The sequence below is a fragment of the Monodon monoceros genome, unplaced genomic scaffold, assembly GCF_005190385.1.
Source record: "Monodon monoceros isolate NGI ecotype Baffin Bay Population unplaced genomic scaffold, NGI_Narwhal_1 Super_Scaffold_10, whole genome shotgun sequence".
Taxonomy (NCBI): Eukaryota; Metazoa; Chordata; class Mammalia; order Artiodactyla; family Monodontidae; genus Monodon; species Monodon monoceros.
In genome coordinates this window covers 56,880,822-56,907,438 of record NW_021703766.1, presented here as the reverse complement: position 1 = coordinate 56,907,438, position 26,617 = coordinate 56,880,822, and the positions used below count along the sequence as shown (strand labels likewise).

General features: G+C 41.1%; 1 protein-coding gene across 1 annotated transcript in view; it reads left to right on the top strand.

Moving 5' to 3' along the window:
- The window catches only part of LOC114886511 (zinc finger protein 211-like), a 14,120-nt gene extending 10,968 nt beyond the window's left edge, over window positions 1-3,152 (top strand). The window contains exon 3 of the mRNA XM_029207054.1: window positions 1-3,152. This exon is cut by the window's left edge and continues 1,055 nt beyond it. Within this exon, the coding sequence (XP_029062887.1) occupies window positions 1-651 (651 nt within the window). The 3' untranslated portion in view covers window positions 652-3,152.
- Window positions 3,153-26,617: the final 23,465 nt, after the last annotated feature.

Sequence of the window (26,617 nt, the reverse complement as noted above, 5' to 3'; positions counted from 1 at the left end):
TTTATTCATAGATGTCAACTTCTTATACACCAGAGAGTTCACACAGGGGAAAGGCCTTATGAGTGCAGCCAATGTGGGAAATCGTTTACTGCTAGGTCTGGCCTCCGAAATCATCAGAGAGTTCATACTGGAGAAAGACCTTATGAGTGCAGTGAATGTGGGAAATTGTTTATTGTTATTTCTGGCCTTATTAAACATCAGAGAGTTCACACAGGAGAAAGGCCTTATGAGTGTAATGAATGTGGGAAATCTTTCACTGCGAGAGCTGGCCTCCAAAATCATCAGAGAATTCACACGGGAGAAAGGCCTTATGAGTGTAAGGAATGTGGGAAATCTTTTACTGCGAGATCTGGCCTCCAAAATCATCAGAGAGTTCACACAGGAGAAAGGCCTTATGAGTGTATGGAATGTAGGAAATCTTTTACTTCTAGGTCTGGCCTCCGAAATCATCAGAGTGTTCATACTGGAGAAAGGCCTTATGAGTGCAGTGAATGTGGAAAATCTTTTAGCCAAAGACAAATCCTCAGTACCCATAGGAAAATCCATACTGGAGAAAGGCCTCATGAGTGCAAAGAATGTGGTAAATCTTTTATCCAAAAGTGCAGCTTAATTCATCATCAGAGAGTGCACCGTGGAGAAAACGCCCTATGAATGCAGCCGATATGGACGCCACTGGGGTTTGGAGGAGTTTGACATGGTAACAGAATGGGAGGAACAGGTGCAGTCATCATGCAACAGATGGACCATTTCTAGAGCGGAAACTCAGGGTGAGAGAAAGGGTGTCATCTGCTGTGAACTCCCAGCAATGGACAGGGATTTAGGATACAGTGCTAGGTTGACTGGTTCAGGCCATGAGGAGTCTGGTCACAGCACTCCTCTTTCACTCCCTATCCTGCTTTGGGGACTCAAAGAACACTTTGTCTATTCGGACACCCTCTTGTCACCCCCACACAGACACAAAGAGGCCTGCTTAGGACACCCCCTCCTCCCCGCATGTGACTTGACAGGACTGTCGTTTCACTGGGAACAAATATTGATGGCTTTCCTATGAATGATCCGACTTATGTACCCGATAATGATCTGGTCCTGCTAACTCCATGCCACAGGTTTTCAGTGGATGTGGGGCAGCCAAATTTGAGGAACAGACTCTACCTTGGGATGTGGATGTGACCCAATCCCAGGACAGAGAAGACTAATCAATATAGAACACCACATTAACAGAAGGAAGGATGAAAAATAACATGATCATCTCAGTAGACAGAGAAGAAGCATTTGACAAAATTAAGCATCCATTCATGATGAAAACCCATACAGGTGGGTATAGAGGGAACATATCTCAATAAAGGCCATTTATGACAAACCCACAGCAAACATCATACTGGTGGAAAGCTGAAAGGCTTTTTCCTAAATTCAGGAAGAAGAGAAGGATGCCCACTCCCAAAACTTCTATCTCACATAGTATTGGAAGTCCTAGCCCCAGCAATCAGACAAGCAAAAGCATCCAAATTGGAAGGTAAGAGGTAAAACAGTATTTTCAGATAACATGATACTTTACATAGAAAACCCTAGTGTCCACCTCAAAACTTTTAGAACTAATTAAAGAATTCAGTAAAGCTATAGGATATAGTACAAATATACAGACATCTGTTGCATTTCTATACACTAATAATGAACTTTCAGATAAAGTAAAAAAATAAAATTGCTTCAGATCACATCAGAAAGAATAAAATACCTAGTAGCAAATTAACTGAGGGCTTGAAAGACATATATTCAAAAAACTATAAAACACCGATGAAGATTGAAGATAAAGAAATGGAAAGATATCCTGTGCTCTTGCATTGGAAGAATTAAGATTGTTACAATGACAATACTATGCAAAGCAATCGTGAAATGGACAGAAGACATAATGGAGTTAGAAAAACTATCCGAAGTGATGCAAATGAAGAACACACGTCTATTGTCATATGTGTTCAGTGTCTCAAGAAATATAGCAGCAATCTTGTGAGTAAGGCATATTCTAGTAAATGGGATATATTCATGTCCAAGACATAAAAATGAGTCAGTCCTTTTGGAAGCAATATTGTAGTTGATGGAAACTGCACCTAGGTAATTAGATTTCATGGAATATTAGAATGAGATGTTCCTATGAAAAGGGAGCAAAAGAGCAAGTTACAGTTGAGGAAAAACGGGGGCTTGGGATGGGTTGAAAGAGTAGAGTATCCAGAGTAGGACTTTAGTGAAGGTGGACAGTTGTGGAAATACTGTGTTAAGGACAGCTTGCTTTCCTCTTTTCCAATTGTTATATGTTCATTTTCTTTACTGTATTAGAGAGGACCTCTGGCATATTAGGGAATACCAGTGTAAGGCAGTGAACTGCCATCCTACTGATCTCAAGCATCCTATTTATGTCCTTTATATCTAGTCTTTTCAGTCCAGAACCATATAAAGTCGCACAAATTACATTTATTTCTCATCTCTCTTTAATGTCCATTCTGACACAATCTCTCTGATTTCCTTCAAGTTGTTTTCCCTTGGTATCTTTTATACAATACATGACAATTTGTAAATTTCCCTCACTTGGTATACAGTAAGATATCCTTATAAATAGATTCAGATTATGTGGTTTAATGTTTTTATTGTTGCTGTTTTGCTCCCATCCAAGATAATACAAAAGTGCTGCCTTGTCCTTTTCAGTGTACCATATCAGGAAACAAGATGTCTGTTTTCCCAGTATTGGCAGTGTTTCCTTTGATCACTTCTTTATGGTGATATCCTTTGGATTTTGTTCCTACTACTCTGGGAGGCTGAAGAAGGGGTGTAGCAAGACACTGTGATCATCTACTTGTTTCTGAATCTCTCTGGCTTCTGTGTGGAGAGTGAACTTAGGAGGGAAGAACTGATGTAGGAGAGAGGACAGAATCTTTTGTGTAGTTGGGAGCCCTTTGATGATGGACCGGCCCAGGATGGTGGCATTGGAGATGGTGAGGACAGGATGACCTGGGACACATTAGGAGGCAGAGTTGGCAGGATGTGTGCATAATTGAGATGATGGGGTGAGTCCCAGAGAATGATTTTTTTTCCCTTCAGTCCTCAAGTGCGAGCCATTGCATTTGTGGGCCTGAGAGGCTTACCTTGTTTTCTTAGATTTCTGAATCAGCTGTCAGCTATGTTGAGTAACTGCAGCCAAAGTTTCCAATACCTGGGACACAAAATAGGCAGGATTGCTCCCTGACAGTTATTTGGGTAGATGAGTTTTGTGTGGCCTTGCTTTCCTTGGGCCTGCCAGGGTTAGATGAGGCTGGATAGGAAGACTTGTGTGGTGGTGGTGTGTACATGTAGTATCTGTAGCTGTATGTGTTTGAGCCTGCCAGGGAACATTAGTTATTCTTTGAATAGAAATCCAAAACTTGCCCTCGAACTTCACTTGATGAAAATTAAATCCATTGCTAAGGAAGTTTAGGGCCATCCAAAAGTACTGACAGCTACTTTGAATATTTATTTCAAGCCATTTAATGTAATTGTTGATATATTTGGGTTGAAATATATCCTTTTATTTTGTGGATTTCTTACCCTGCTCTTTGTTCTTTATCTTGGCCTTTAAAAAATTTTTAACCCTCTATTTATTAGTTATTTGTAATTCAATTTTCTTTACTTCTAGCTTTGAAAATATATACCTTTATTCTATTTATTGTTTAAGCCCCAAATCACTTATTTAACACATTAGAGCACAGAGTTATAAATACATTTTTTCTTCATTCTGCATATTATAAGGGGTTTAAAACATTAATTTTTCCCATAGGAATATATGTTTTTCAAGGTATGCATAGGGATTCTGTCATTCTGAATCTGTAAAGAAGTATTACTTATGCTTTACACAATTAGTGACATGTATGTCAATCAACACATGCATTTCTCTCTTCAGTTATCATTCCTTTTGTCATCAGTGATCTTTCAACTGGAATTACAATCCATTTTTCATTGTCCTTGAATAGAACTTTTTCTTTTGAATAGAACATTTAATGTTCATTTTTCCAGGTTAATTGTGCATTAATTTTCTCATTTCAAATCGTTTTGTTTCATCCATTCTTAAAGGACATATTTGCTATATATAGAAATCTTGGTTGGCAATTTTCTCTTCAGTGGTGGGGGGAGGTCATATTGACCTTTCTACTTCTGTGGTTTTCTTAATCTTCTTGAGCTACAGAAGATATTCTGTATGCTAAGGTGTGCTATTTTGATGTACTTTACTCTGAACCTATCAAGATCAAAAGGAAATAGGGAATGACTCCTCTTCCCCGCCCCACCTCCTTAGTAGCACAGCAGGCCCCCCTATGGGTTTATTCTTACAGGAAATGCAGAAACACAACCAGTTCCCTTGTAAGGGGTTCTAATCTTCTGCGCTCTAGTCCAAGTGATTTTCATCTGTCCCATTCTGGAATTGATATTTGGTCTCCAGCAGCTATTTACCTTCATGGATTTCACCACTTCTGGGGGTTGCTTTTCCAGACACCCTGAATTGGGAAGACGCTGGGGGTTCTGGGGTTACTGAGTTCATGCCAGTTTTTGCTGGGGTTTCTCAGAAGGACTCAGGCCCAGGAGTGCAGGGTGGAGGGTCCTATGGGCACCCCACAAGGGCTGGTTCGCTCGTGTCTCTTCCTGCTCCCGTGTACCAGAGAGAACATTTTGAGGCCTTTTCCTCTGCGGACCCATGTGCACCAAGTCCAGGGGCGCCACGTGTGATCTGAGGTGACCTATCAGAGGAGTCAGTGATAAATGAAGAGAGCTAGGTGGTCTCCAGGGTGGGAGATAGGGGAACCAGACTCCCAGATGAGGGCAGGGTGACCTGGGGACACGGGGAAAACCTGGAGATGGTGGCACCGCACAAATGTGGGCCATACGAAAGATCCCTGGGCTAGGACTCCTCCCTGGTCCCATAGGCTGTGTCCCCCATGCTCCCTCAGGGTTGGCCCAAGACACAAAATCCAGAATGTTTGCCCAAAGGCTGAGTCCTTCTTTTTCATTGCTGTGGCCTTGCTCCCTCACAGATGTGCACCCCTGAGTGGCGGTGACCAGTCCCCCTTCTGGCTGAATCCTACTTCAGGGCCCAGAGGCCACGTGTGCTTTGATGAGGAAGAAATAAAAGATTTGTGGCCCCTGGGCCCACACTTGAGGGTCTTGGTCCACTCCAGGACGTCCCTGCCCTAAGAGGTCCCGATGTGGGGTTTCAGCCTCAGAGCCATCACTTCCACACTCCCACCTGGACAGCCTTAAGATAGTCTCCCAGGACAGGAAGCATCCTTGACACTGGCCTCAAGACACCCGCCCCCACCACCACCAATCCCCACTCAGTCAGCCACAGGAACTGATCTTTTTCCTGAGGCTGAGGAGGTAGAAATGTGGCCTGACCAGCAGAGATGGACCCCTGGGCATCTGCATACAGTTTCTGTGCCTTGAAGGAGGGACCCTGCAGGGAATGAGGGGCCTTTGGTCAGAGCCAGACTCTGGTGTATACAGGCAAGAGACAATAATGCAGGCCCTGGAGGAAGGGGGCCGTTTTTAAGTAGACAAGTGGTCTTCCTAAAGAGCTGTCAGGTGCAAGATGTATTGCTAAATGAGTAACAGACATCAGTGTTATAATGGATATTGGATCTAAGTCATCCAAAGCAAGGTCCTGGAGAGACACCCCATCTTGGTAGGCAGGCAGCGAGCAGGATGTTTCAGCAATTTTAGCTTCTGGAAAAGGAGGTTACCAGCTTTAGCGGGAATTGACATCGTGCTGGCTCATTGTTATCACGGAAAGCAGCAGAGGATCATGCTCCTCACATCCCCTCTGATAACACTATCAAAGTGGAGAGTTTCTGATCTAAAGATTAATCACTAGCTGAGGCCTGGGCAGGTACCCAGGTGTTTGCTGATTAGGCTTTATGTTTAAGATGGAAGGTCAGCCATGTGAGTAGGGTGCAGGTGAATCAGACTGCTGGACCAGGGGATGTACAGAGCAAGAGGACAGTCATGGTGGGTGGCCTGATCCATCTCTTGCTGAGCTGTGCACAGTCATTGACTATGCAGACAGGAGAGCCATTTCTGACGTGACCAGAACAAGCGCTCTCCCTCTTGTCCAGCTGCTTCAGGGCTGCCCAATATCTCCTTTTCCATATTCCTGGTCAGGGTCCTGTCTTACTTTTCTCTTGTCCCTTGCCAAAGTTTACAAGATGACTAACGCTTCAGACCGCATGCGTTTCAAGAACAATAGGATAATGTTTATTTGCTTCCTGTTACCAGTGGATGTCAACTTGGGTTGGCTTCGTGGAGTCTGAGATAACATCCAAACACTTCAGCAATCAGTAGCATTATAGAGCCTTAAATGCTCAACACTCACCGGAAAGTTTCCCTACCCCTGTAAGGAGAATGGAGCCCCCTACCCTCCACCCCGCACCCCACCCCCGCCCTAGAAGTCGTTTCCCAGCGCTCCTCGGGGGCTGCTTGGCTGTCTTCAAAGTGATTCAGGTGTGGGGCCCCGTGCTTCCTTGAGACCTTAGCACTACATTACCCAGGATAACTTGTGTTAAGGCAGCAACGTTGATCCAATGAAAATCCAGAAAGGGTGCATTTCCGGGAGGGCGAACCTCCGGGAGAGGGCCGTCTTCGTGGCGGACATTTTGATTACTGTGGAGTCTGAGGAGCTCGTCAGAAAGTCGAGGTGTGTGGTGTTGGGGGTCACTTGACGGGGTAAGAAGGCATAGAAGGAGGTCTTGTGCGCACTGTCCAGGGGCGGGTCTCGGGGCCGGGGAGACCGCGGTCTGCGTGCAGTATCCACGCCGAGCCCGACCTGGTCACTGGGCTGTGGGTCCCTCCTCTTGGGGACTCGGTGGCGGCGGCCGTGCTGAGGGACCCGGCTAAGGTAAACGTTGCGTGCTTCGGGTTATCCCCTGCCCGTTTCCCCACCCAAATACGAACGGCCGGCGTGAGAGGCGCCTGTTTACGTCTGGTTCAAGACAGTGAGGCCTTCAGGTGTCGTGTCCCTATTTCTGACCACCAGTGTAATGTGGTCTGGGTGAGCCTTGTAGACGCAACTAAAGGAGGAGCATTCGGAACTTGGAGTCCATCCTGTTTCTGGGAGGAACAAAGTTTGAGACCAGGCTGCACCTGGAGTGGTAGATGAGAGTTGTATCTTTCTCTTTGGGCCCATGGAGAGGTGGAGAGTTGCTTTTTTATAAATGAATGAATGAATTCATTCGTTTACTCATTCATTTATTTATTTATTCATTGATTGATTGCTGCGTTGGGTCTTCGTTGCTGCGCGGAGGCCTTCTCTAGTTGCGGCGAGCCGGGGCTACTCTTCCTTGCGGTGCGTGGGCTTCTCATTGCGGTGGCTTCTCTTGTTGAGGAGCCACGGGCTCTATGCACGTGGGCTTCAGTAGTTGTGGCTCGCGGGCTCTAGAGCACAGGCTCAGTGGTTGTGGCGCACGGGTTTCGTTGCTCCGCGACATGTGAGATCTTCCCGGACCAGGGATTGAAGTGTGTCCCCTGCATTGGCTGGTGGATTCTCAACCACTGCACCACAAGGGAAGTCCCTGTGGAAAGTTTTGAGCATGGGAAGGACATGATTTGAGTTAGGGTTTTAAAAATACTCCAAAGCCTGCTCAATGGAAGAACATAATGTAGGGGGGTGATGAGGACAGTGAGGCAGAGGGAAGTTGTGGCTTTTCCAAGGTCCCAACTGGTAAGCGGTATCACTGTGGACTGAGGCACAGAGGAGAGGTTTGCTAGTCAGCCTGAGGTTATCTCGTTCTGGTACCGCCAGGGGGCCAGGGAAGGCCTGTGCCCCTGGAGCACCGCCCTGGTCACTTTTCCTCCATCGCCTGCCTTTTCCCACAGATTCCAAGGGCCAGAGAAGCACCTTCGTTAAATAGAGGTTGTCGCAGTCCCTCACATGTTGTGACCCCACGCACACATTCTCTGTATTTGAGAAGGGTCTTGGGGTTCTTCGCTAGTCATTTTCCCAGCCCTTTGGTTTGGGAACCCTGGAGATCCCCATGTTCAGGGTCCTGAGTGGAGGCCGGTTTCTATGGAGGGGGTCCCATTCCCCACCTCAAATGGAAGGAGTTGTGTAAGGTTACTCCTGGATTCGATACCAGTTGTGGAAGTGCGTCAAGGTGAGGCTGAGTTGGTTTAGGTAAGTGCAGGTCTCCTTTTGTTTTTCTAGTGGAAATAACACAGAAGAGCAGGATTTCTGCTTTAAATGTCTGCCTGTATATTTTGGAGGCAATGGGAGCTTCATATTAGAGGAGGGAGGTTTTCCTCTCAAGGTCTCAAGAGTCTCCATCTGGTCGGGCAGTAGGGGAAATGTGTGGGAAGATGGATTGTGGGTTTTCAGGAGTGAGATGGTTTTATTTGTCCCTGTTTACCAGGGCAGTGTGACCTTTGAGGATGTGGCCGTGTACTTCTCCTGGGAGGAATGATCTCTTCTTAACGAGGTTCAGATACACCTGTACCTTGATGTCATGCTGGAGAACTTTGCACTTGTCAGCATGCTGGGCAAGGCTCTCACACCCACCTCCATCCTCTGACCTAGGCTCTGCTTTTCTTTTCTTACCTAAGGACAGCTCTGTTTCTCACATCTGGACCCTGGGCACACCTTGTTAAATTCCTTGGTTATGTGCTGTGGTTACTACAGCTAGGTTAGTGCCTCCCTACTCCTTAGTGCCCGGACACTGCCCCAAAGTCTTGCAGGTGATGCTTCAGGGTCAGTAGTGTTGCAGTCAGCCTGGTAGCTCTCTCCTTGCTTGCCCTCTCTGACCAGGCGAATGGCAAAATCCATGGTACAGAAGTTTTGCTTCATTCCTGAAGCTGACATTTATTTGTGTCTGACTGTACAACTGTCACTGATTCGGTCACTACTGAAACAGACCATGAATCTTTTTCCAAGTTTCCAATTTCTCTGCATTCACACCAGCATGTGTTATTTTGTTTTTTTCATAATAGCCATCCTAATGGATGTGAACTTGTGTATCTTTTTCATTTCGATTGCATTTCCATAGTGATGTGCTTATTGGTGTGTTTATTGGTATATATTTAGAATAATTCAGGTCCCTTTTCCTTCTTTTTTTTTTTTTTTTGCGGTACGCGGGTCTCTCTCCCATTGCGGAGCACAGGCTCCGGACGCGCAGGCTCAGCGGCCATGGCTCACGGGCCCAGCCACTCCGCGGCATGTGGGATCTTCCCGGACAGGGGCACGAACCCGTGTCCCCTGCATCGGCAGGCGGACTCTCAACCACTTCTTCACCAGGGAAGCCCCCTTTTCCATTTTTTAATCAAGTTGGTTCTTTAGCGGTTGTTGAGTTCAAGGCATTATCCATGTATTCTGGATATTAATCCCTTGTTGTATACCTGATTTTGAAATATTTTCTCTCATTCTGTGGTTGCTTTTTTACTGTGTTCATAGTGTCCTTTGATGTACAAAAGTTTGTCTCTTTTTCCGCTTCCCCCCCCCAGCTTTATTGAGGTATAATTGATGCATAATGTTGTGTAACTTAAAGGTATCCAACAAAAATTGTTCATTTTTATTAGGTGCAGTTTTTGTATTTTTTCTTTTGTTGCTTGTGCCTTTGTTGTCATAGTCAGGAAATCATAACTGAATTGAACATTTTGAAGCTTTTCCCCTTTGCTTTTTCTATGAATTTTATAGTTTTAGTTCTTATATTTGATATATATATTTAAATTTTATCATTTATTCATTTGGTTGCACTGGGTCTTATTTATGGCAGCTGGGCTCCTTACTTGTGGCTTGAGGGCTCCTTAGTTGCAGCTCACAAACTTTTAGTTGTGGCACGCATGTGGGATCTAGTTCCTCGACCAGGGATTGAACCCAGGCCCCCTGCATTGGGAGTGCGGAGTGTTAACCACTGCACCACCAGAGAAGTCCCAAGGCTTCTGATATATTTTGAGTGAATTTTTCTTTGTGGTATTAGGTGAGTTCCCAACTTCATTCTTGTGTATGCGGGTATCCAGTTTTCCCAGCACCATTTATTGAAAAGGCTGCCCTTATTGAATAGTAATGGTCCTTTGGTCAAAAGTTATTTGATCATAAATATGAGGGTTTAATTTTAGGCTACTCCCTGTTCTATTCCATTGCTGTGTATATATGTATTTATGCCAGTAGCATAGTATTTTGCTTACTGTAGCTTTGTAGTAACGTTTGAAATCAGGTGGTGTGAGTCCTTCAACTTTGTTCTTTTTCATAATTGCTTTGGCTATATGGAATCCCTTGAGAGTCCATTTGAATTTTTGGAAGAGTTTTTCTATTTTTTGAATATGTCATTGGGAATTTAGTAGGTATTGTATTGACTCAGGAATCCCCCAAGCAAGTAATAAAATTGATGCGTCTATACTGACACATTATTATCACTCAAAATCTGAAGTTTACATTAGAGTTGACTCTTGGTATTGTACATTCTATGGGCTTTGATAAATGTTTAATGATTCTCATTCCCCATTATAGAGTGGTTTCAATGGTTTTCAGTGTTTCAATCCTTTGTGCTCCATCTGTTCATCCTTTCTTCCCTTGTACTCCTTGGTAAGCACTGATTTTTTTTTAACTGTCTCTATATGTTTTCCCTTTTCTAGAGTGTCATATAATTAGAGTCATACATTATGAAGCCTTTTCATCTTGGTTTCCTTCACTTAGTAACATGCATTTAAGTTTTCTGTTTTTCTTTTCTTTTTAACCCCCCGCCACGTGCCTTACAGGATTTTAGTTCCAGAACCCGGGCCATGGCACTGAAAGTGCCGAGTGCTAACCGCTGGATCATGAAGGAACTCCCTTGCATGTCTTTTCATGACTTGATAGCTCATTTCATTTCAGCTCTAAATAATGTTCCCGGTATCTTGATATATCTTGATTGTCCATTTGTCTGCTGAAGGAATTCTTGACTACTTCTAAGTTTTGGCAGTTATGAATACAGCTACTGTGAATATCTGTGTGAAGGTTTTTGTGTAGATGTAAGTTTTCAACTCCTTTTTTATAATACGAAGGAGTAGAATTTCTATATGATGTGTAAGAATTTCGTTTTGTAGAAAACTGCCAAACTCTCTTTCAAAGTGGGCTGTACCATTAAGCATTTCAATGGGCAATGAATGAAATTCCTGTTCCTCCACACCCTTGGCAGCATTTGTGTCAGTGTTTGGATTTGGGCCATTCTTTTTTTTTTTTTTTAATAAATTTATTTCATTTATTTTATTTTTGGCTGCATTGGGTCTTTGTTGCTGCACGCAGGATTTCTCTAGTTGTGGCGAGTGGGGGCTACTCTTTGTTGCAGTGTATGGGCTTCTCATTGTGGTGGCTTCTCTTGTTGTGGTGCAAAGGCTCTAGGCAGACGGGCCTCAGTAGTTGTGGCACGTGGGCCCAGTAGTTGTGGCTCACGGGCTTAGTTGCTCTGAGGCATGTGGGATCTTCCCAGACCGGGGCTCAAACCTGTTTCCCCTGCATTGGCAGGCGGATTCTTAACCACTTTGTCACCAGGGAAGCCCAACTTGGGCCATTCTTATAGGTATGTAATGGTATCTCTTGAGTTTAATTTGCATTTCTTTGCCTCTTTGTATACGCTGAATTGTCATACGTACATTTTCTTTTAAAGAGGCTTGTCTATTAAGGTGTTTGGCTCATTCTGTATTTGAGTTTTTGTTTACTTGCTGAGTTTTAGTTTTTTTGTATTTAACATTTACATCTATGATCCATTTTGAGATAATTTTTTTGTGAAGGGTGTAAGGTTTGTGTTTAGATTTTTTCTTTTTTTTTAATATATGATGTTCAGTTGTTCCAGTACTGTTTATTAAAAAGACTTCCTTTTTCTCCATTGTATTTCCTTTGCTCATCTGTTAAAGTATATTTAACAGATGAGTATATTTCAAATATTTGAGTATATTTCTATGGGTATATTTCTGGATTCTCAATACTGTTCATTGATCAGTTTTTCTATCCCTTCAACAATAGCAAACAGGTTTGAGTACTGTACATACGAAGTCTGGAATTTGAGCAGTGTCAGTCTGCAAGCTTTGTTCTTCTGCAGTAGCCTGTTGGCTATATTCGGACTTTTGCCTCTCTATATGAACTTTAGGATTTGTGTATTTATATCCACAAAATAACTCGCTGGGATTTTGATTTTGATTGCATTGAATCTATAGATGAGTTTCATAAGAACTGACATCTTGAGAATAGTGAGTCTTCCTATTTTAGAATGTCAAATATTTTTCCAGTTATTTAGTCCTTTGAATTTGTTCATCAGAGTTTTATAGTTTCCCTCAGGTAGATCTTGTACATGTCTTGGTAGAGTTATAACTAAATATTTCTTTCCTTTCTCTTTCTCCTTTCTCTCTCTCTCTCTCTCTCTCTCTCTCTCCCCGTCTCTCTCTCTTTTTCTTTTTTGGTGCTATTGTGCATGATAATGTGTTTTTAATTTCAAACTCACTTGTTCATTTCTGGTTTATAGGAAAGTGATTGACTTTTGTATATTAACCTTGTGTCCTGAAACCTTGGTATAATTGCTTTTTGGTTCCATGATTTTGTTTGTTTGGTCTATTTTTCGGGATTTTTACATAGCTGATCATATCATCTGAGAATGAAGACAGTTTTATTCCTTCCTTCCCAAGCAGTATATCTTCTCTATAACCTTGTCATCTCATTGCATTAGTTATGACTTCCAAAATAAAGGCAAAAAGGAGGGGTAAGAGGGAACATTTTTGCCTTGTTTTTCATCTTAGTAAGAAAGCCTGTTAGTGTTCGCTAGTAAGTATGATGATAGTTATAGGATTTTATTTGGATTAACAAGTTGAAGTTTTCCTCTTTTTAGTTAACTAGATGTTGGAGATTTTTATCATGAATGGGTATGGGATATTGTCAGATCCTTTTTCTCTATCTATTGATGAGATCATGTGCTGTTTTTTAACCTGTCGAGGTCATGGATTATATTAATTTTCAAATGTGAAGCCCCGCTTGTATACCTTGCATCAATTCCACTTGGTCATGGTGTATGATTCTTTCTGTATAGTTTTTCCATAAATTTCCTAATATTTTGTGAGGATTGTTGCATCTGTGTTCATGAGAGGTATTGGTTTACAGTTTTCTTGTAATGTCTTTGGTTTGGTATTAAGAGAATAATACTGGGCTCTTAGGATGATTTAGGAAGTATTCCCTCTGTTTCTGTCTTCTAAAAGAGATTGTAGGGAATTGTATAATATCTTCCTTAAATGTTCATCAGAATTGACCAGTGAACCAATCTGAGCCAGTTGCATTCTGTTTTGGAAGGTTATTATTTATTGATTCAATTTCTTAAATACATTTAGACCTATTCAGATTTTCTATTTTTTCCTGTGTGGGTTTTGGTAGACTGCGTCTTTCAGGCAATTGATCCATTTCATCTAATTATCAAATTTATGATTTTGTTTGTTGTCATATATTTTATTGTTGTCCTCTTAATGTCCATGGTATCTGTAGTGATGTTTCTTCTTTCATTTTGATGTTAGTAATTTGTGTTCTCTCCTCATTTTCTTCAGTAGCAATAATAGAATGTTTTTGATTTTATTGATCATTTTAAAGAACCAGCTTTTCTTGGCTTTGTTGATTTCTCTCTGTTGGTTTTAATTCTTTCTTTCTTTCTTCCTCTGGATTTAATTTTCTCCTAGTTTTGTAAGGTGGAAGCACAGATGATTGATTTAAAATTTTTCTTTTTTGTTAATATAAGCATTCAATGCTATAAATTTTCCTATAAACACTGCTTTCACTTCATCCACGTATTTTGAAAAGTGGTATGTTTCTTTCAAAATACTTAAAAATTTATTTTGAGATTTCTTCTTTGATCCATGTATTATTTGTAATTGTATTCTTTAATTTCTCAGTATTTTGGAATTTTTCCAACTATCTTTCTGTTACTGGTTTCTAGTGTAATTCTGTTGTGGTCTGAGAGCAGATGTATGATTTCTGTTCTTTTTTACAATACTTATTTATTATTTATTTATTTTTATTTTTTGCTGCGTTGGGTCTTAGTTGCTGCACACGTAATTCTCTCCAGTTGTGGTGTGCGGGTTTTCTCTCTCTAGTTGTGGTGCGTGAGCTCCAGAACACACGGGCTCTGTAGTTTGCGGCCCTCAGGCTCTCTAGTTGAGGGCGTCGGCTCAGTAGTTGCAGCTCATGGGCTCAGATACCTTGCGGCATGTGGGATCTTAGTACCCCGACCAGGGATCGAACCCACGTCCTTTGCATTGGAAGGCAGATTCTTAACCACAGGACCACCAGGGAAGTCTCAATGATTTTATTCTTAAGTTAAATTTGTTAAGGTGTGTCTTTCGGCCTCAGATGTGGTCTATCTGGTGAATGTTCTATGTCAGCTTGAGAAGACTGTCTCTTCTGCTGTTGTTGGATGGAGTAGCCTAGTAGTCTGTAGGTGTCATTTTATCCAGTGCATTGATGATGGTGCTCCTGAGTTCAACAAATCCTTACGAATTTTCAGTTTGCTGGATCTGTTCATTTCTGGTAGAGGGATGATAAATGAAGTCTCCAACTATTATAACAGATTCATCTCTTTCTACTTGTAGTTCCGTTTTGCATCATATTTTGACATTCTGGTTTTAGGTACAGATATGTTAAGGATTGTTGTGGATTCTGGTGAATTGACGTCTTTATCCCTGATAACTTTTCTTCCTTTAAATCTGCTCTGAGATTAATATAGTTACTACCACTTTTTTTTTTTTTTTTTTGTGGTACACGGTCCTCTCACTGTTGTGGCCTCTCCTATTGCGAAGCACAGGCTCCAGATGCGCAGGCTCAGCGGCCATGGCTCACGGGTCCAGCCGCTCCGTGGCATGTGGGATCTTCCCGGACCGGGGCACAAAGCCGTGTCCCCTGCATCGGCAGATGGACTCTCAACCACTGTGCCACCAGGGAAACCCCTATTATTTGTTTTAGTATTACATAAACCTACCTAAGTGTGTTGTGTAAAAATTTATAATGGAGTGCACTGTTGCTATTGTTGTTTTGAACAAACTGGTATCTGTTAGATCTGTGTAGACATTTTTGTAAAGACTACATGCAAATTGTGAAGATACTTGAAAAGATGCTGACTATCACTAATTTTCAGGGAAGTGCACGTCAAAACCACAATAAGATACCACCTCACACCTGTTTTAATGTCTGTTATCAGAAAGAGAAGAAATAAGTGTTGGTGAATATGTGAAGAATAGTGACCCCTTTTGCACTGTTGGTGGGAATGTACATTGTTGCAACCACTATGGAAAAGAGTATGGAGAATCTTTAAAAAATTAAAGAAGGAACTACATTATGATCTAGCAATTCTACTTCTGTGTACTTCTCCAAAGGGAGTAAAATCATTACGTCAGAAAGATATCTGGACCCTGTGTTTACTGCAACATTATTTATAATATCCAGGACATGGAAACAAGCTAAGTGTCCATTGGCGGATGAATGGCTACCCAAAATGTGGTTTGTATGGAATACTATTCAATATTTTCAACCATAAAAAAGAAGGAAATCCTACCGTTTGCAACAGCATGGATGGAGCTTCAGCAAATTATGCTAAGTGAAATAAGTCAGACAGGGAAAGACAAATACTGTTGTCCCTCCGTTTCTGCTGAGGGTTTGTTCCAGGAGCCACTGAATATACTGAAATCTGTGGATTCTAAAGTCCCATAGTCAGCCCTCTGATTCTGAAGTTTTGCATTTTCAGATTCATCCAGCTACAGATCATTTACTGCTGTGTGTATTTATTGAAAAATGTGAGTGGAGCCTCACAGTTCTAACCCATTTTGTTCAAGGTTCAACTGTACTACATGATTACACTTAAATGTGGAATCTTTAAAACAAACAAACAAAAAGCCAAACTCAGATACAGAACAGATTAGTGGTTGCCACAGTGGGGGAAGAGGAGGGGGTGGATAAAATGGGTATAGTGTGTCAGAAGTGAGAGACTTCTAGTTATAAGATGAATAAGTCCTGGTGATTTAAGCACAGCATAGTGACTCTAGTTAGCAATACTGTGTTGTGTATTTGAAGTTTGATAAGAGAGTAGATCTTAAAAATTCTCATCAGAAAAATTGTAACTATGTTCACTAATTGTAGTAATCATTGCACAATGTATACACATGTCAAATCTCCTTATACAGCTTAAACAAATACAGTGTTCCATGTCAATTGTATGAAAATGAAATTCTTTAAATTCTCTGATGTTCTCCCATTCTCTATGAAACCCAAATTTCAGATCTATATCTTTTTTCATCTCTGTGTAAAACTTCTTTTTATAAATTCCCACATTTTTTGTGTGTCACAGGAAGTCTTTATTTGAACATAAGTTTTGAAGGGTAATTTTGCTGGATACTGAATTCTAGGTTGGTAATGTGTGTGTGTCATCTTCACTCCACCCCCGCATTTCAAATGTTTCACTCAATTCCCTTATTGTCTGGGTGAGTTCTGAGGAGAATTCAAATGTAATTCTTTTTGTTGCTCTTCTGTGGTTAAGGGGTTTATTCCTCTGGCTCTTTCAGGATTTTTTTCTGCATTTGAATGTGATATGCCAAGCTGTAGGGGTTTTTTTGTTTAGTTTATTGGTTTTTGTTTTTTTGCATTAAACCTGCTTGTTGTTTTCTGAGCTTCCTGGATCTGTGGGTTAGTGCCTGACATTAATTTGGTACAAATTCTCTACCATTATTTCTTCAAATATTTCTTCTGTTCTTTTGTCTCTTTCTCATTGTGATGCTTCCGTGTGTGTGTGTGTGTGTGTGTGTGTGTGTGTGTGTGTGTGTTTTTAAAAATATATTTATTTATTTATTTATGTGGCTGTGCTGGGTCTTAGTTGCTAGGTGCGGGATCTTTAGTTGGGGCATGTGGGATCTAGTTCCCTGACCAGGGCTCTAACCGAGGCCCCTGTTTTGGGAACACAGAGTCTTATCCACTGAACCACAAGGGAGGTCTCTCCATATGTATATGTTAAACCTTTTGTAGTTGTCCCACAGTTCTTGGATATTGTGTTTAATTTTTTTTTTTTTTTAGTCCTTTCTCTTTTTTATTTTTTCCCAATGTTGGAAGTTTCTCCTAAGAGAACATCAAGGTCAGAGATTCTTTCCTCAGCTGTGTCTTATCTTTCTTTATCCATTCACATATAATCTGTAAGCATCTATGGGTTTAAAGTGGGTTTCTTGGAGACAACATATAATTGAGTCATGTTTTTAGATCTACTCTGGTAATCTTTCTTTGAACTGGTGCACTGAGACTATTGATGTTTAATTTATTGATATAGTGGAATAAGTATCTAATGTATTTTTTACCATTTCCTATTCATTGCCTTTGTTCCTGTTTTAATCTTCCACTCTTCTTTTTATGATTCTAATCGAGTATTTTGTATGATTTCATTCTCTCTGCTTTGTTAGCATATCAGTTGTACTTCTTATTTTTTTTTTATGTAGCTGCCCTGGCATTTACAATATGTTTTTACAGCTAATCGAAGTCCACTTTCGAATAACACTGTATGGCTTGACAGGTAATTTGAGTACCTTCTAATTTTAAAAAATCCTCATTACTTTCCTCCATTGTATCATTGTTGTCATTCATTTCACTTTTACAGAAAAATATATACTATGTGTGTGTATAAAAACGCACAATGGAGTACACTGTTGCTAGTGTTATTTTGAACAGTGTTATCTGTTAGATTTGAATAGGCTTTTTCCATAGAAGACATGAAAAAGGCAAACAGATACATGAAAAGATGCTCAATATAACTAATGGTTGGAGAAATGCAAATTAGAACCACAATGAGATACCACCTCACACCTGTTATCATGTCTGTTATGAAAAAGACAAGAAATAAGTGTTGGTGAAGATGTGGAAAAAAGGGGCCCTTTGTACACTGTTGGTGGGAATGTACATTGTTGCAGGCACTGTGGAAAAGAACATGGAGAATCCTTACAAAATTAAATAAGGAACTACAGTATGGTCTGGCAGTTCCACCGGTGTGTTTATCCAAGGAGGCTGAAGTCATCATCTCAAAAAGATATTTGTACCCCATGTTTATTGCTGCATTATTTACAATATCCAAGAGGTGGAAACAACCTAAGTGTCCACTGATGGATGAATGGATAACAAACATGTATATATGGAATACAATTCAATATTATTCAACCATAAAATAAGGAAATCTTATCATTTGCAACAACATGGTTGGACTTTGAGGGCATTCTGCTAAGTGAAATAAGTCAGTCAGGGGAAGACAAAGCTGTCCCTCCATTTCTGCAGAGTATTGATTCCAGGAGTCTCTGCACATCCTGAAATTTGTGGATGCTGAAGTCCCATAGTCATCCCTCTGATTCTGAAGTTTCACATTTGTGAATTCAACCACAGATCATGTAATGTTGTGTATTTATTGAAAAGTATCCATATGTGAGTGGACCCATGCAGTTCTAACCCATGTTGTTCAAGGGTCAGCTATAGTACCTGATTACACTTACATGTGGAGCCTTTAAAAGCAAACAAAACAAAACAAAATACCCCACAAAACTCAGATACAAATAACAGATTAGTTGTTGCCAGAGCTGAGAAAGTGGATTGGATGAAATAGTTGAAGGGTGCCTTGGATGAAATAGGTGAAGGGTGCCAGAAGCTACAGAGTTTTATTTATAAGATGAATAAGTTATAAGGTTATAAGTTTATATATGGATAAGTTATAGTATGAATAAACCTTTTGCAGTTGTTCCAGAGTTTTTGGGTATTCTGTTTTTTTGTTTTTGTTTCTGTTTAATGGAAGTATACTTGATTTACAGTGTTGTGTTAATTTCTGCTGTACATCAAAGTGATTCACTTATACATACATTATTTATGTATTATTTCCACCATGATTTATTATAGGATATTAATTATAGTTCCCTGTGCTTATACAGTTGACCTTGTTGTCTATCCATTCTATATATAATTGTTTGCATCTGCTAGTCCCAAACTCCCACTCCTACTCCCCCACAACCCTCCCCCTCCCCATTGGCAACCACATGTCTGTTCTCTGTGTCTGTGAGTCTGTTTCTGTTTTGTAGATAAGTTCATATGTGTAATATTTTAGATTCCACATAGAGGTGATATCACATGGTATTCGTCTTTCTCTTTTTGACTTCAACTAGAGTATGATAATCTCTAGTTTCACCTATGTGGCTGCAAATGGGATTATTATTATTTTTTTAATGGCTGAGTAGTATTCCATTGTATATATGTACCAGATCGTCTTTATCCATTCATCTGTTGGTGGACATTTAGGCTGTTTCTATGTCTTGGATATTGTGAATAGTGCTGTTATGAACATAGGGGTGCATGTATCTTTTTTTTTAATCTTTAAAATTTTTATTGGTCGATGTTTAATTCTGATATCAGGTGACTAATTTAGTCGATTATCTTTTTTTGAATTTTATTTATTTTTTATACATATATACACTAATATGTATAAAATGGATAACTAATAAGAACCTGCATGTATCTTTTTGAATTATAGTTTTTTCTGGATATATGCCCCAGAGTGGGATTGCTGGATCATATGGCAACACTATGTTTAGCTTTTTGAGGAACATCCATACTGTTTTCCATAGTGGCTGCACCAGCTCACATTCCCAGCAACAGTGCAGGAAGGTTCCCTTTTCTACACATCCTCTCCAGCATATTATTTGTAGACTTTTTTTTGTGTGTGATACATGGACCTCTCACTGTTGTGGCCTCTCCTGTTGTGGAGCACAGGCTCCGGACGCCCAGGCTCAGTGGCCATGGCTCACGGGCCCAGCCGCCCCGCAGCATGTGGGATCTTCCTGGACTGGGGCACGAACCCGTGTCCCCTGCATCAGCAGGTGGACTCTCAACCAATGCACCACCAGGGAAGCCCCCCATGTAGACTTTAATAATGACCATTCTGTGCTGTTGTGAGGTGGTACCTCATTGTAGTTTTGATTTGCATTTCTTTTTCTTTCCTTCCTTCCTTCGTCCCTTCCTCCCTCCTTCTCACCTTTCCTTCCTTCCGAAGTTTTCTTCCTTCCTTCCCTCCCTCCCTCTTTCTTTCTGTTTCCTTTTTTTTCTTTCTCTTTTTCTTCCTTTATTCCTTCCTTTCTTCCTTCTTTTAGTCCTTTTTCCCTTTGTTTTCCAGTTTTGAAAGTTTCTACTATGAGAACATCAAGCTCAGAGATCTTTCCTCAGCTGTGTCCAGTCTATGAATAAGCCCATCACAGTCATTCTTCATTTCTGTTCTGGTGTTTTTGATCTCTGGCATTTCTTTTTGGTTCTTTCTTAGAATCTCCCTCTCTCTGCTTACATTGCCTTTCTGGTCTTGTATGCTGTCTGCTTTATCCACTAGCAGATACTAATTAGGATGTTAATTGTGATTCTTATATATTCCCAATATGATCATTCCAACATCACTGTGTTATCTAATTCTGGTTCTGAAGCTTTCTTTGTCTCTTCAAACTTTGTTTTTTGGGGCACTGCAAATGTTCAGTAGAATCCAGGGTTGCAAAATAGTTACCTCAGTTATATTCTGCCCATACAATTGTTGTTTAGGTGAGGAGATGGATTCCTAACATTTGGTTCTCCATCTGCTGTACATCCTTCTCTCTGGCTGTACTGGAGGTTCTTTTTGGAACACTTAAATATCATTTCTTTGTCTGCTGTGTGATGAATTCCTCTGGGGCAGTGTTGGCCACTCACCTGTCCTTACTTTCCATTAGGACTTGCATCATTTGCATCCCATGTAGTTTTTCAGCTGGGGGTGAAGAGTGCTTGATGCTTCATGGGATGGACATGACTCTGGTCTCAGCTTAAAGAGTTAAGAGGTAGCCTGGATAAGATGAATGGCAGCTAGAAGAGGGCTTGACATCAAGTCTCTGTTCAAGTCATATGAGGAACGTTATCTTGTGTGACTAGTGTTTTAGTGCCATTGCCGGTGGCCCCAAATCACTTCTCTACTCCTTTCTCCTTTCTTGACACTTTGCCAATTTGTTATTTCTATTACTCCCATTTTCAGTCTGATGCTAAGCTAGAATCTATTCCCTACCACCTCTCTAAACCACTTACCTCGTGTGATCTTAATACTGTTTTCCCTGTAGTACTTACAGACATTGTTATGTTCTCAAATACGCAGGTATCCTTTAATATTTCTTGGACACCAGCTATCTGTTCCAGTCAGATTTTCTGGGGGCTGGACATACACTTCTGCACAGTATTGCAGGTCACCAGGAGATGTGGTCCTGGTAAAAGCAACTGACAGAGGAGTGAATTGTAGAACTCGCTTTTTGTCTTGGGCCTCAGCCAGTCCTTGTGCCCTGTACTTGGTGAAAGCAGCTGCTTCCTCAGTGTGACCCCAACTTCATTTCCTGAACACGATCCCTTGGACTGTTTCCTTCACGTGTCAGACATACAGTTGTGACGGTGTCAGCACCCCCAGTGGAGTCAACAAGAACTTCACCATCACTTCTTTGTTTTCAGGTTCTTGGTGTGGAGTCAAGAATGAATAGAACATATCTGAATAGAACATATCTGAGGATGGAGTGTTAACAGATGGGGACTCCCAGGGCAGGTTCATCTCCTGAGAAGGCCCAGCCCTGTAAGATGTGTGTCCCAGTCCTGAGAGACATTTTTCACTTTGCTGAAGAGCAAGTAATAAATAGGGGCCAGAAAGCATACACATGTGGGGCATGTGGGAAATAATTCTATTTCACTGCAAACCTTCAACAGCACCAGAGGCAGCACATTGGAGAGAAACCTTCTGATGTGATGTGGGGAGAACTCCGTTTTTGAAGAGCTGCACAGTCTATGCATCAGGGAATCTCTCTACCTACATGGAGATTGGGAAGGACTTCATGGCCAACATGGGATTTCAGCAAGAGGCCACTAATATCAGGAAGCAACAAAACAACATTAAGGAGTGTGAAGCTGTTTTGCACAGTGAAAAAGGTCATCACAGCTGGGGAAAAGGCAAGAAAGCCTCCAGCCAGACAGAAATACTTGTTGAGGATGAGAAAGTCCTCACTAGTGAAGGGTTTTGTGAGTTCAGCAAATGTGGGACAGCCTGCACCCAAAGAACTAACCTTATTCAACACCAGAAAGTTCACACTGGAGAAAAGCCTTATGTGTGCAGTGAATGTGGGAAATCTTTTATCTAAAGGTGCCTCTCATTCTACATCAGAGTTCACACTGGCAAAAAGGGCCGTATGAATGCAATGATTCAGGAAAATCTTTTATCTGCCAGTATGGTTTCCTTACACATCAAAGAGTTTACATTGGGAAAAGGCCTTATGAGTGCAGTGAATATGGGAAATTCCTTTAGTTGAAGCTATGACCTCAGTAACCATAGGAAAATCTACACTGGAGAAATGCCTGGTAAGTCCAAAGAACGTGGAGAATCTTTTAGCTGAAGTTCAACCTCATTTATCGTCAGCATTCCCACTGAAGAAAGGCCTTATAAATGCAACAAGTATGGGAAATGGTTTAGCTGAAACTTCAGCCTCATGCAATGCCAGAGAGTTTACAGTAATGAGAGGCCACAGAAATGTCGTGAGTATGGGAAATCCTTCAAGCATAACTCGAGGTGCTTAGCTCATCAGAAAGTCCACACTTGGTAAAGGCCTATGAGTGTGCTGAGTTTGGAAAATCCAGCCTCATTCAACAATAGGAAGTTCATACTGGAGATAAGCCTTTTAAGTGCAAAGAATGTGAAAATCTTTTAGCCGGAGATTCACCCTCATTCAGGACTGAAGAGTTCACAGTGGAGAAAGACCTTATGAGTATGTGGGAAATCTTTTATTTGAAGCTTCAGCTTCATCCAACACCAGTGTGTTCACACTAGGGAAAGGACTGAGATGTACAGGGATGCACCATTTCTTTAATAGAATTACACTGGAAGAGAATCCCTGTGATGGGGATGTCTACTTGAATTGCCTCTCATATACCTGGAGGTGTGTCTACGGTGGGGAGATTCCTCATACATCCCAGGTATATGGGGAGCTGTAAGGATCTGAGTTGCACTTTCTAACGTGCCCATGTCTCTTAGCAGAATTGTATTGGTGCCAGTTTCTGTGGCTACAGCGATTTCACCTCTGCCACCTGGCATGTCTAAACAGTGTGCGTTCGTCATCACCCCATCATGTTTAGGGAAGCCGATCTCTGCCCCCTCACCATTTGTTGGAGGAAAGCGTCAGTAGTCTTAGCTGTTCTGGGATCCTTATTCCCTTCTCTCTGATGATGTTGGGCGGGACCTGACCCAGATTTGGCCGAGATACCGCAATTTCAGTTCTGTTCGTGGCTTGCTGAGAAAGACTGCCTTTTCAGGTAAATGTTTCATGTGATACTTCCAGCCTCCAAGTCATCAACCTGAGAATTTTCTGTCTCACAGTGCCTTGGAGTTTGCAGTAAAATAGATATTGTTCAAGCTGCCTTTGATCTTGGTGTTCTATTCACTGTGTGAGGTGGTTTCAAAATAGAATTTGGCTCTGCCAGTGTTAAGGGATGAACAGCTTTTAGGGGAATTCCATACTTAGAGGTGAGATAATGATGGAAGAATATAGCTGTCTTTCCAGTTTTGGCCTAGATCCAAAAGCTGCTCCCTTGGGCGGCATTTTTGCCCAAGGCTTCCTAGGAAGGACTGTAGGATTTTGTGTTTCTACTTTTGGGATGCCAGGATTATTTTGTGGGCTCAGAAAACATTTTGAGGAGGTGGGAAGATGTTGTGACTATCAGTGCTTCTGGGAGAAACATGAATCGCTTTTCTTGTTCACATAATGCCCATTACTGCTGCTGGGAATCCCTACCCCAAATACTGCAAAGGAGGCATGTATCCTGATACCCAGAATTCAGTAGGCTAGTGTCACTGTAAAAGTACAGAGGTAAGGGGGCCCAATCATTGGTACAGAAACACTTGATTAATAGAGAGTGGAGGAGACTGCAGCCACATAGATGGTATGTGTCACTTATAAAAGTGTATCCACAAATGTTCCAGTGATTGTGACTGTAGGATCAATGTGCACAGAAGCTATTAGGACCTCTAGGCATGTTCAGCTTTTTTATTTATTGTCAGAGAAGTTTTTGTGGATTCCTGTAGCTTCTGTGGGATGTTCACCTCAAGGCCATTGATGCACAAGGAAGAAAACAGGCTTAGATAAAAGGGAGATCCCTTAACCCAGCCGTGTGGATTTGGGATGCAGCCATCATTCCTGGTGACTGAGATGGAAAAGAACTTCATTGCTCACCAATATTTGCTGCTACTGAGGCAAGTCTTCCCCTCTTTAGTTTATCAGGAACGAGAGTCAATACAGTGTTGCCCAACCTGATTTTATGAAGACAGTGGAGGTCTCAATGTTATTTTGAACGCTGTAAAGCTTTTGTCAATATAGGTGATGTGTAATGAACTGCAGTTGTTTAAAGTATAAAATTTTATTGGACATACATATGAACCCATGAAATCATCATCATGGTAATGAATATATCTGTCACCCCTAATTTACCTCATGTCCTTTGGAAACCTCTCCTTCCCATCCTTAGCCCTCTAGGCAACTATTAGTTTGCCTTTATTTATAATAGGCTAATCTGTATTTCTAGAATTTTATTTGAATTAATTAATAAAATGTTTTCTTATTTTCTGAGTTCGTTCATTGTATATAATTATTTTGAGATTTCTTCAGTGATGCTTATGAGCAGTTCTTGCTTTTTTTTCCTGAGTAGTACCTTTTCTATGGATAACCATTTGCTTATCCATTCACCAATTTATGGGCATTTGGGTTATTTCCAGCTTTTTGGCTATTGCAAATGATGCTGCTATGGACATTTGTGTTTAATTCTTTATATGTATATATGTTTCACTTCTTTTGAGCCAATAACTCAAAGTATCCGGAGTCACAGGATAGATGAAGGCTTACTTGTGACTGCTAGACAGTGGTCTAAAATGGTTGTTCGATTTTGCATACCTATTAGGAATGTATGAAAGTTTCAGTTCTTCCCTATTGTTACCAATACTTATTATGGTCAGTCTTTTGAAATTACCCTTTTAATAACTGTGCAATAGTTTTAATTTCATTTCCTTAAGGATTCATGATGTTGAGCATTTTTTCATGAAAAAAAATTTTCATACTCACACCATGACCAATTTCAAACTGCCAGTGTGACATCACTGAACATGGAGTTGGATAAAGTTGCCAGTAGCTCACCATTATACTATTTTTAAACTTTATTTATTTAATTTTTCGCTGTGTTGCGTCTTCGTTGCTGCGCATGGGTTTTCTGTAGTCGCGGAGAGCGGGGGCTACTCTTTGTTGCCGTGCACAGGCTTCTCATTGTGGTGGCTTCTCTTGTTGCAGAGTACGGGCTCTAGGCACACGGGCTTCAGTAGTTGTGGCTCGTGGGCTCTAGAGCGCAGGCTTAGTAGTTGTGGCCCGCAGGCTTAGTTGCTCCGTGGTATGTGGGATCTTCCTGGACCAGGGCTCGAACCCGTATGCCATGCATTGGCAGGCGGATTCTTAACTACTGCACCACCAGGGAAGTCCCTTGAATATTTGTTTTTAAAACAATTTAGTGGAAGTGTAATTGACAACATATAAACTGCACATATTTAAAGTGTACATTTGATATTTGATACATACTTACACTCTGAAACCAAAAATTTCCTCCTGCCTTTAAAAATTCATCTTTATTAACATAAAATGATAATAAAAGGACATTCTATCATTTTTAATGACTATTTTCAAATAAATACGAAAAATGGAAAAAAAACTATGAAGCCTTGTTAATCCTTCCCCTAATATTCCATCTTTATTTATTACATCTTTATCTCTGGTTTTTAAACTTTATTTATTTATTTTATTTTTTGCTGCGTTGGGTCTTCGTTGCTGCCCACGGGCTTTCTCTAGTTGCAGCGAGCGGGGGTTACTGTTCCTTATGGTGCGTGGGCTTCTCATTGCGTTGGCTTCTCTTGTTGTGGAGCATGGGCTCTATGTGCATGGGTTTCAGTAGTTGTGGTGTGTGGGCTCAGTAATTGTGGCTCACAGGCTTAGTTGCTCTGCAGCATGTGGGATCTTCCTGGACCAGGGCTCGAACCCGTGTTCCCTGCATTGGCAGGCGGATTCTTAACCACTGCGCCACCGGCGAAGCACCTTTATTTTTTACTAATGATTATTTCGTTATTTCATTAGTTCATTTTTCATTTGTCTCCATGCAGAGTGATTATTTTATTTTTTGTTGTTGGTTTTTTGTTTTTGTTTTGACCACACCAAGGAGCATTTGGGATCTTAGTTCCCTGCCCAGGGATTGAACCCATGCCCCCTGCAGTGGAAGTGCAGTCTTAATCACTGGACTACCAGGGAAGTCCCTTATTTTTAATCCTAGACATCATGTGATTACCTCTTCATAGTGCATTTCTAAAATGTAAGGCATCTTTCATAACTTCAATAACATCCACAGAAAATTTAAAATATTTTCAAATACAACCCCCCAGGTGATATTTTGCATATATCCTATTCCCTGTAAATTTTGTTTAGTGGTTAAAGATGAAAGCTATAGCCAGATGCACTGACCATTTGATCGGGATTTTACCTTCATTGAGGTTTACCA